This window comes from Castor canadensis, chromosome 7, assembly GCF_047511655.1.
Source record: "Castor canadensis chromosome 7, mCasCan1.hap1v2, whole genome shotgun sequence".
In the NCBI taxonomy this organism is placed as follows: Eukaryota; Metazoa; Chordata; class Mammalia; order Rodentia; family Castoridae; genus Castor; species Castor canadensis.
In genome coordinates, this window is record NC_133392.1 from 62,661,378 (window position 1) to 62,673,381 (window position 12,004).

The window sequence follows — 12,004 nt, forward strand, 5'->3', positions numbered from 1 at the left end:
CTAAATCACTGTCTAAAGGAAAACTGAGAGCATAAAATGCCTATATTGGAAAAGAAGGAAAGCCTCAAATCAATTATATAACATTCCACATTAAAGTACTAGCAAAAGAGCAAAACCCACTATCAGCAAGATAGAAATAATAAAAGAGCATAAATACATGAAATAGAGAAACATCAATGAATCTAAAAGTTGGTTGTAGCTGGGCACTGGTGCTTATGCCTGTAAGCCTAGCTCCTCATGAGGCCAAGATCAGGAGGACTGAGGTTCGAAACCTGCCCAGGCAAATAGGTCATGAGACCCTCTCTCGAAAAAACCCATCACAAAAAAGGGCTGGTGGAGTGGTTCAAGGTGCAGGCCCTGAGTTAAAGCCCCAGTACCACAATAAATAAATAAATAAATAAATAAATAAATAAATAAATAAATAAAAAGCCGATTGTGTAAAAAGATGGTTAACTCTCTTTGTATAATAAAAGGAAAAAAGATAGCAGACTAATTATCAAGATTATTAGTTTACTGAAATATTAAAACTTTTGTTTTGGAAACAGGAAATTCCCAAACTTCCAGATTAAGATATTTTGCCAAGTTAATACAGCTAGGACTGAATCCAGGTATTTGGACTGCAAATCTTAAATCTGTCACACTACATTGCAAAGTATCATTTTTGAGATTGAGGGAGTAAAAACAAAGTAATAATGTGGCAAATATTACTTCCTGACAGTAACCTGACTTCTAAGGATCATTATTTATGCTAATTCATGTCAGAGACTTAAAAACTTAGTTTACCCAGACTTTTACCCATTGTTTAACCCAAAATACATTAATTGTTGCCTGCAAACACTCCAAATTGTATACTTTGTTATTTATTTGTGTATTTGAAATAACAGCACACAAACACACACTCAATACACTTTTTTTGTTAAGGAATAAGGTTGAAAATGGAAGAGATTTTTTGTTACTTCTACCTTAGACATTTTTAGGTAAAATGTGTTTCTTGGTTTTGGAGGTTTGCTTGTTTTTTGAGCACTGGGGACTGAACACAGGGCCTGGAGCTTGGTAGGCAGGCTCTCCACCACTTGAGCCACAGTCCCAGTCTTTCTGCTTTTGCAGTTTTCAGATAGGGTCTCACGCTTTTTTCTGAGCCAACCTTTGACTTGGATCCTTACCTCTGCCTTCCAAGTAGCTGGGACCACAGGTGTGCATTAACACACCCAGCTTTTTTTTTTGAGATAAAGGCTAAGATAAATGTTAACTTGTCTGGGCTGACCTCAAACCTTGATCCCCATTTCTCTGCCTCCTGAATAGCTGGGACTAACAGTTGTGAGGTACCACACCTGATAAACATATTGCTCTTTTGTAATTTAAATTATACATTTTAAAAATTAAAAATTATAGCATACCATTTTTAAATGAATTTTAAATCTCATTTCTAGGAAAGTATTTCATTTGTGTTCATTTAACAATTCAAAAAAACAACAGAAGAAAAGATTTTAAAAGTTTCAACATATTTTTATTTCAAAATTTGAGAATAATTATAGTTCAACTCATTATAACTTCTATTTGGCACAACAGAGGAATATGACTAATTATTTAACTTTATGGCATTAAATGTGCACAAAGTTAGAATCTATGACAAAAGCATATCCATTAGGAAAGTTCTTATATGCAGATATGCTGTCAGTATGTAGATTTTTTTGTCTTTGGAAGTTTTAGATTTAAAAATCACAAATATTGTGCCAATAAGAAATGTTGACTTGTTTCTCTTACGTAACATTCTAAATTACTTCTTATTTCTTTTTCTGGGGGTAATATTTCTTTTTTTCTTAGCATGTAATAGTTGTACAGAGGAGATATAGTGATATTTACTTATGAGCTTATAATATATCTTAATTAGACTCTCCCCGTCTCTATCATTCTCCCTCACCCCTACCAGCTTTTTTAGAACAATTGCAACAGGTCTCATTGCTCAACTTTCATACAAGTATATCAACCTTATTTGCTCTCCTTCACCTTCTCTGTTTACCCTTCCCTCCACAGGCACCCACCCACAGACAGAACCTGTTTTACCTTCCTGTCCTTCATTTGTTAAAGTATGAACTGACTGCTCAAGGGGTTTCACCTTAGTATTTCACAGGTGTATATATCATACTTTAATCAGATTAACCCCTCAGTTACTTGCTCTTCCTCTATCTCCCTGCTCCCCTATTATTCAACAGCTTACAGGGCATTATGTTATACTATCTTCATATACAGATACATTGTGTTTCAATATTATTCATTCTCAATCTTTCTCTCTTCCTCTCCTGCCTCTCCATAGTCCCCTTAGACAAACCCACGATTATAACCATGTTTTTTCTCTCTCTCTTTATGTATGTATATGTATATAAGATCATATATGTATTTGTGTATACATTTATCTTATAGGTCTAGCTTCCATATGTTAGGAAAAACATGTGACCTTTGTCCCTCTGAGCCTGGCTTATATCACTTAACATGATTATCTCCAGTTGCATCCATTTATCTGCAAACAACATATTTCATTCTTCTTTATGGCTGAATAGTACTCGATTGTGTATATATACCATATTTTCTTAATCCATTCATCAGTTGTAGGGCATCTGGGCTATTTCCAAAGCTTGGCTATTATGAATAGTGCTGCAATAAACATGGGCGTGCAAGTAGCTCTACTGTAACCTGGCTTACATTCCTTTGGTCCTCTGAATCATATGGCAGGTCAATTTTTAGCTTTTTGAGGACCCTCCATACTGCTTTCCATAGTGGTTGTATTAATTTACATTCCCACCAACAGCTGATAGGCGTTCCTTCCTCCCCATCCCCCAGCATCCTTGCCAGCATTTGTTGTTTGTTTCTACAAAAGACTTAATTATTTTACAAAGCTATATGCCAGACCCTATTCTAAACTTAAGAACTAATAACTCATTTAATCTTCATAACACTACTATAAGGCAGGCACTATTACTATCCCAGGATAATAATAAGGAAACAGTGTGTGACATTATTAATGCCACAGGCATTGAGCAAGAAATTCTGATATAAAATTAACCAGAAATCAACTTCTTCCTGACATCAGAGACAGGTGGAAAAATAAAAGTACATGTAGGAACAAGATGGTCATAAAGCACTCACCTCTTCCACAAGAGACCAGTACTTGCAGTTACTGCAGATGCTCCCAGGAAAGCCACCATCATTAGTCTTCGCTTGGTTTGGATAGGCTGTGATGCTCCATGGTACCATCGGGAGCCCACAGCCAGTTCTGCCAATGCTGAAAGCGCGTTAAGACGAAACATCCTGTGGACAAACAGTAGAAATGTCAGTCCTAGCTAGTGGTGGTGATGATGATGATGATATTGACAGCACCAATAAACAACTAGTAAGTACTTGTTCTATGGCAAACACAAATTTTAAAACTATGCATACATGTCCTATTTAACTCTCAGAACAATTTATGATAAAAGTATACATAAACTCAATATAAGTCAAAGTAAAATTATAAGACCTACCATATGATAATTTGAACAGAGAAAACTTAATATAAAACATTATTTATTACAACAGGTTACTAACCACTCAGGAGTAAAGAGATAACAGATAAAGAAAGCAGCCACAAACATTGATCTACCATTTGACCCAGCAATACCACTCTTGGGGATATACCCAAAAGACTGTGACACAGGTTACTGCAGAGGCACCTGCACACCCATGCTTATTGCAGCACTATTCACAATAGCCAAGTTATGGAAACAGCCAAGATGAATGGATCAAGAAAATGTGGTATCTATACACAATGGAATTTTATGCAGCCATAAAGAAGAACGAAATGTTATCATTCACTGGTAAATGGATGGAATTGGAGAACACCATTCTGAGTGAGGTTAGCCTGGCCCAAAAGACCAAAAATCGTATGTTCTCCCTCATATGTGGACATTAGATCAAGGGCAAACACGACAAGGGGATTGGACTTTGAGCACATGATAAAAGCGAGAGCACACAAGGGAGGGGTGAGGATAGGTAAGACACCTAAAAAACTAGCTAGCATTTGTTGCCCTCAATGCAGAAAAACTAAAGCAGATACCTTAAAAGCAACTGAGGCCAATAGGAAAAGGGGACCAGGAACTACAGAAAAGGTTAGATCAAAAAGAATTAACCTAGAAGGTAACACACAAGCACAGGAAATTAATGTGAGTCAACTCCCTGTATAGCTATCCTTATCTCAACTAGCAAAAACCCTTGTTCCTTCCTATTATTGCTTATACTCTCTCTTCAACAAAACTAGAGATAAGGGCAAAATAGTCTCTGCCGGGTATTGAGGGGGTGGAGGGGAGAGGGAGGGGCCGGAGTGGGTGGTAAGGGAGGGGGTGGTGTAGGGGGGAGAAATGACCCAAGCATTGTATGCACATATGAATAATAAAACAATAAAAAAAAAAAAAGCAGCCACTACTTCTAGGGCTGACACAAAGCATCAAGAAAGGATCTAATACAGGTCAGGCACCATGGCTCAAGCCCCTACTCTTAGCTATTCCAGAAACAGAGATCAAGAAGATCAAGGTTTGAGATCAGCCTCAGCAAAAAGTTTGAGAGCCTCCCCGATCTTTCAACCAATGGCTGGGTGCACCACTGCATTCATATCATCTCCATTACAAAGAAAAGCAAAAACAGGATTGCAGTCCAGGCAGGCCTGGGCATAAAATGAGACCCTATCTCAAAAATAACCAATGCCGAAAGGGCTGGTGGGGTGCCCCAAGTAATAGATGGATGGAAGTATAAGGCCCTGAATTCAACTCCTAATATCATCAAGAAAAAAAGGAGAGAGAGAGAAGAGAGAAGAAATAAGAAGAAGGAAAAAAGGGGGGGGGGGAGACAGAGAGAGAGAGAGAGAGAGAGAGAGAGAGAGATGGAGAGAGAGAGATTAACCAAGAGAGAAAAGAAAAGAAGGAAGGAAGAAGGAAGAAAGGAGAGAGGGAGGGAGGGAGAGAAGGGGGAGGAAAAGGAAAGGGAAGGAGAGGAGAGGAGACAAGAGGGGAGGGGAGGGGAGGAAAAGGAAAGGGAAGGAGAGGAGAGGAGATAAGAGGGGAGGGGAGGGAAGGGGAGGGGGGAGGAGAAAAAAAAGGACTTATCTATAAACGGGCCACTCCTACACCAAGGCTGAGCTCTAGATCTTATAGAGGGTATAGAATGGATGTCTGAGAAATTTAACAAGGTTTTAAACCAGCAGAGTTCACTAGAAAGTCACCCTCTAAAGGGCAGGAATGGTGGTGCCTGCCTGTTAAGGTACAGCATGTGGGAAGTTGAAGCAGGAGGATATCAAATTTGAGGCCAGCTTGGTCTACCTAGTGAGACACTGTCAAGCAAGGGCAGGAAAGGATAGAGAAAGAAAGGGTAAAAGGAAAGGGGAGGGAGAAAGGGAGCAAACAGTGAAGAGCACACCAGCATCAAGACAAAACATCTCTTCCTTCTTCAGTGTTCCTCTAGTCCCTCTACTGACAATGCTGAATAAAAACTGGCAAGGAGGAAATTTCCAGGATCACAAACAGGATAATGAAAGACAGATTTATAGTTGAAAAGCAATGGGTTAATTATTGACACCCTTATTTTAGAGATGTGAAATGTGACTTCCTCAAGAATATGCAGCTAGGAAGCAGTGGATCCAGAACTTAAACCTACACTAGACTGACTCCACATTCAAGTTTTCAACTAGAAAACTTGCTATTCCCTACCTTATAATGCTGATATTACTTTTATTAACTTAAGTCTTAATTAAATCTCTCTCACTACCAGGCCCTTGGAAGCTCTTCTCCACACCAGATTCTTTCATTTTATACTTAAAACTTCACTAAGAAAAAAATTCCTTTAATATTTTGTTTTATATCAAAAACATCTGGGACCTTTTCACCAAGGTGGTACCTAAAGTGGAGAAGAAAGCTCCTGTCCTTTCCAAAGCTGAAACCAAAGCAAAGGTTTTAAAGGCTAAGAGAGCAGTACTGAAAAGTGTCCACAGCCATAAAAAAAGATCCGCATGTCACCCACCTTCCAGTGGGCCAAGACAATGCAGCTCTGGAGGCAGCACAAATATCCTCAGAAGAGCATCCCTAGGAGAAACAAGCTTGGCCAATATACCATCATCAAGTTCTTCTGACCACCGACTCTACCTTGAAGAACAAAGAAGACAAAACACTGTGTTCATTGTACATGTCAAAGCCAACAAACACCTGATCAAACAGGCTGTGAAGAAGCTCTATAACACTGATGTGGTCAAGATCCATATCCTAATCAGGCCTGATAGAAAGAAGAAGACATATGTTTATTTGGCTCCTGATTAGTAAGTAGGCTTTGGATGTTGCCAACAAAATTGGGATCTACACTTGAGTCTTAAGGATTTTGGAGTTGTTTGTTCCCATAGTAAAAGCTGACTAATTCAGCGTCCAAGAGAATTACTGGCAAATTTTCATTCAAAAAGAAATTATTAAATTCATACTGCATGTACAGCCCTGTGTGAGATCTAACAGGTCAAAAATGTCTTACATTATAATTAAGCAAGGTATATATAAAACATTTAAAAATATTTCTAAAATGGCTCTCAGTATTAAAATATAAATGATTGAAAATTAAAAATAAAAGAAAGACTAGATTGAGACTGGGTTTGTCAGTAAAGGCTTTTATTTGGTCTTGTATCTCAGAATAGTATAAAATTTTGATCAACTGACAGAAATTTCAGGGGCACCCCAAAAGCCTTAGGACACCTCCACTTAGAAAATTAATTGGAAATGATAGGGCTGGAAGTGTGGCTCAAAAGGTGGAGTCCCTGCTTTGCAAGTACAAAGCCCTGAGTTCAAACCCAGCCCTACTAAAAAGGAAGAAAAGAAAGGAAAAAGAGAAAAAGGGAAATGATTATTTTTCTCTAGAAAATGGACACTGTATAATCTTTCATTATTTTTTGTTTTTCTTTTTTTTTTTTTTAACTCTACCAGGTATATTGAAGGAGGAGGCATTTCTTCAACCTTTTTGTAGGGATGATTCATTCAAATTACCCAAAGTATCTAGACCCTCCACTCTGCTTTCATTCTTCTGAAAACATAGGACACTGCTTCCTACTTTAACCCTGTATTTGGTAAATATCCTATGGAAATACTTGTTCCTACATAAATTTTCCTCCCTCATTTGACTTTGAATTTCCTTCAAAGCCAAATGTTTTTCTTCTTTCTAAATACATAGTCAAGCATGGGACTTGTTAAATTATGGGTACTTAAAATATGTGTTAACTATTTTACTTTTAAGTAAAAAATATCTAGCTATAAACTATGCAGGTACTAGCTCCTAACATTTAAGTGTGCTTATCAGCCCCTTAATTTACTGAGAAAACTATGTCTTTTATTGTCTGGGTTCAAGTCAGGTTCAACTACTCGTGTGTCTCTAATATCTTTGTGCTGGTAACTAATTCCTCCCTGGAACCTATATCTATAATTTCTTACATAAATCTTGCTCCTAGTCTCCCTCATGCAACCTAGGTCCAATTTCAAAGGTGAAGTTAAATCCTGTCCATATAGTCAAAGTGAAAAAATGATTTCTTACATCCCTCCCCAATCCCAGAAATCATCTATTTTATGGCCCTAAGTCTAATGCCAAGCAGGCTGTCCCTTGTATTTCTGACTCATTTTTTTCTGGTTCACTTTTAAATTAACATTCCCCAAATTTACATACATGTCCACATAAATAGCATTACTTCTGGCTACGGTAAAAATGAGCACAAGTAAAACATACATATCTGGAGGAAACATTACTCATCACTGACTACAGAAAGAAAGGAAATTGGAAGTTTTTAATTGCAAAAAATACAAAGCTGGGAGATGGGCTTATAACATCTGACCTGGTCTGGAGAACAGATAGGCATATGATCGAATAGGTAAGGCATGATCAACTGAGTTTTTTTTTTGATGGCACTGGGGTTTGAACTCAGAGCTTCATGCTTGTTAGGCAGGTGCTCTACCTCTCGAACCACACCTCCAGCACTCAACTGCGATTTTTTTTTTTAAATTATCAATAAGATGCCACCCAAGTTCTTAAATAGGAAAGAAATATGACAAAATATTATTTAAAGAAGATTAATCTATTCACCAATAGTGTGGAGAAAAAAATACAAAGAACCAAGGGCTGAGAGCTAAGCAGGAAATGGTAGATACAGACAGAAGGCAACAAATAACTTTAGGTATTAGATACTGATGAATGCCTAATTAGGATAACAAAAATTTTTCAAATAAAACATAATCAGATACCAGTATCTAACACATATCAATATTGCAGCACATAGAAGACATAGAAGATAAAAGAGGGTAAGAGAATAAAATAATAACAACACCAGTATGACATAAACAGAAATAGATTAAGAATCTGATAACCTAAGGTCCAGTCTCAGTTCTACTACTGGGCAACTGGTGCATCAAGAAAACACATCGCCCCTCTTTGGTGGAAAAGTGCACCCGTTGGTCAAATGAAAGAACTGCTTAGGGCTGAGGATGCAGCTCAGAAGCAGAGCATTGCCTGCCCTGCACAAGGACCTGAGTTTGAGCCCCAATGCCACTTCAAAAAAAAAAAAAAAAAATCACTTAGATGAGTTTAGGGTTCTTTTATCTCTTTAATGTTCTCATGAAAAACACTACGGGAGTTACTGGTGGGAAACACAATTATAAAAATTAATCTATTTCATGGAGAGAAGGACTAAGATCATATCATATAGTCAAGATCTGTTAGTTTTGAAAATCCATTTCTGTGTATTATGGCACTAGGGGATTTCAAACTTCAGAAGTTCTGCGTTTTACTAACATTCCACTTAAATTCTGATGTCGTAATTCAAATGTTAGTGTCTATACCTCCTTTCGCTGCTGATTTTAATTTCAAAGAATATATCAAAAGATAGCTCTAAATATCTTATCTAGTGGAATTTTCACAGATGCCAAGTAAATAAAAATCCTCTAAGAACAGGCTCTATTATAATTTACTTTCTAGCTCGGTGGTGAAGAACTGGTTAATGTGTTAAGTTTCTCTTAAATCTGAGAGATTTAAGAAAATTGGCTTTCCAACAGAGTCTGGAAAATTGAAGAGGGCAATTTGCAGCAGTTATGCAGTAATGAAGATTAACATGCACATTTAATGACATGGGTTAAATAAAAGCAGTGCATTTTTCTTTCCTAATAACCCAGCCACCACCCACATTCTCCTCAAATTCCTTCCATCACAAAAAAAAGGCATGCCTCTTAAAAATACCTTTGATGTGAATTGAAAAAAGATGCAAAGGTATTTCTAAGTAAGAACTGTCAAGGGAGGCAACCGTAGGATAATTTTGTTACGGGTGGGGGGTGGGGAAAACCATCATCTATCCAACAAAAAACTTCTAGAACAAGATTGTTAGAAAGTTGTAACAGTATATCGTTGCTGCATTTCAATATCTAATATGTTAAGACTATTAAGTTTAATATACTGCTTTTGGAAAATTTCAAAGGGTCACAGACCAAGCAAATCATCTAATTCAATATCCTTACTTTATAGATGAAGGAATTAAGATCCAAGTAAGGTGAATAGTTTACTCATAGCTACTTGATACAAAAACTTGCAATAGATCTTATATTTTTTTACTCTAAATACAGAAAAAAACTTTTAAATAACTCTTCTCAGCAAAATAAACAACCATACTCTAAAAGGAAATCAAGAGGGTAAAGCTCAGTGTTGAAGCAACCATCTTTCCTGTAAAAGGCTCTGGGTTCAATCACCAGCACCCCCAAAAATAAATAAAAGAACATCAAATGTCTAACTGTAGAAAGATCAACAATGATAAAATAACACACTGGTATGCAAATATTAAAAATGATAATCATAAAAATATTAGTAAAACATAACAAACAGAGGTGAGGCAAGTTGGAAAATAAAAATGTTTCATAGTTGGAAAACTATGAAAAGATACTTAATCTAAGTTGCAATAGAAAAATGCAAATTAAAACTATATTGAAGAAGGGCTGGAGGTATATAGCTCAGTGGTAAAGCACTTGCCTAGTATACACAAGGCCCTAGGCTCTATCTTCAACACCATAAAAACTACACTGAGACACTGCTTTTCACTCATCAAGCCGGCAAAATTTCACTAGTTTAAAAACACACTCATTGGCAGTGTGTCAGAACTAATGGACTGTTAATTTGTATAATCTGTGAAGGGAAATTCAGGAACATCCATCAAAATTACCTACATAAACTGGATATACTGCCCAGGAATTCCCCTTCTGATAATATACTCCATTGATTTACTTATATACCTTTGAAATTATACACATATAAATGGTTATTGTCTGTACCACTTTTTATAACAGCAAAAGACTAAGTACCTAATGTTCACCAAGGGAGGACTGTTTAAACTATGATAAATCTATATAAGACAATATCATGTAGCACTAACAAGAGAATGAAAAAACTATGTATAGACATAAAAAGAGTTCCAAGACATACTGTTATCTAAAAGAGTAATGTATATAATATATAGTGCAATATAATACTCATATGTATTTATATTAAAAACTATGTATAATACTATAAATGTAAAATGGAGATAACAATGCATATGTATTAACTTAGTATACAAAAAGAAGTATTAACAGTGGTGCTGATGGGGGTGGGAAATAAGTGAGATAAGGGAGATTTTCATGATATTTCATTTGAAACTATATGGTGTGGTATGAATAAGGCTTGTTGGAGTTTAATCGTGAGGTCTTTGGAAGGTGATTTGAATTAGATAAGGTCATCAGGGTTTAGCCCACATGACTGAATACTGGTGATTTTATAAGAAGAGGGAGATTCACCAGAAAATAAACATATTCCAGCACCATGTCTCTTGCCATGTGATGTTCTGACAACAAAAAGGACATCATCAGATGTGGCCCATCAACCTTGCACCAGAAACATGAGCCAAAATGCATTTCTTTATCTATAACTTAGCCAGTTTGTGTACTTTGTTAGTAGCAATAGAAAACAGACTAATACACTATATTAATGTATTTATCCATGTAAACAAATACACTGTATTTTATATATGCATTTTCATTCAAATTCAGAAGGAGAATACAAGATAGTATGCACATACTCACTAAGACTGTATAAAATATATGCATGTGTTTTTATTTATAAAGAAAAAATTTAAGCTGGGCACTGGTGGATCACGCCTGTAATCCAAGCTACTTAGGAGACAGAGATCCGGAAGACTGATGTTCAAGGCCAGCCTGGGTGAATAGTTTATGAGACCCTATCTCAAAAATACCCAATACAAAAAAAGGGCTGGTAGAGTGGCCCAAGTGGTAAAGTGCCTGCCTAGCATGCTTGAGGCCCTCAGTTCAAACCATCAAAAAAAAGGAAAAAGAAAAGAAATAAAATTTAATGCCTCATTGGAAATAACTGTATTTAACTTTCTCATATGAGGAAAAATAAAGGCAGGTCCATAAAGCTGATATCTCACTCTCCTTAACCAAGAACTGTCATTAATCTGCCCTACGGCTAAGCTCAGGCCCAGTAATGCCTCAGCAATCAACCAGCATCATGCTAAGGTTCCCTAGTGAAACAAGGCGTTAATTAAGTTCCTATCTCCATACTCTGATTATTAGTACATCCTTATTCAACCCATCAAAGTATTCTAGACTATATCCTTATTATGACTTAAAATACCTGCTTGTACTTTTCTATGTGACTTACCCCTTTATATTTCTGACCTCTGACAATTGCACATTTTTTTTCACTTATTCATATGTGCATACAATGTTTGGGTCATTTCTCCCCGCTGCCCCCCCCCCGCCCCCTCCGTCTCCCCGCTGCCCCCTGACAATTGCACATTTTAAAAAAGGACCATTTTGCTCTTCCAGTCCTGGCATAGGCCTAAATAAACCTCTGTGATACAGTTAAACAATTATACCCAACACTACTGCTAAAAGTAACATTTGCTAACTCTAAGGCCAAGACACAT

General features: G+C 36.8%; 1 protein-coding gene across 6 annotated transcripts in view; it reads right to left on the minus strand.

Moving 5' to 3' along the window:
• Micu1 (mitochondrial calcium uptake 1) overlaps window positions 1-12,004 on the minus strand; it is a 202,379-nt gene that overhangs the window by 137,354 nt on the left and 53,021 nt on the right. For 3 of the 6 annotated variants that reach the window (XM_074079103.1, XM_074079097.1, XM_074079100.1), the window contains exons 2-3: window positions 6,043-6,164; window positions 3,145-3,306 (exon numbers count right to left, since the gene is read on the minus strand). In XM_074079103.1, the coding sequence (XP_073935204.1) occupies window positions 3,145-3,305 (161 nt within the window). In that variant the 5' untranslated portion in view covers window position 3,306; window positions 6,043-6,164. The remainder of the gene's footprint in view (window positions 1-3,144; window positions 3,307-6,042; window positions 6,165-12,004) is intronic. The other 3 variants (XM_074079098.1, XM_074079102.1, XM_074079099.1) reach the window with 2 other exon arrangements.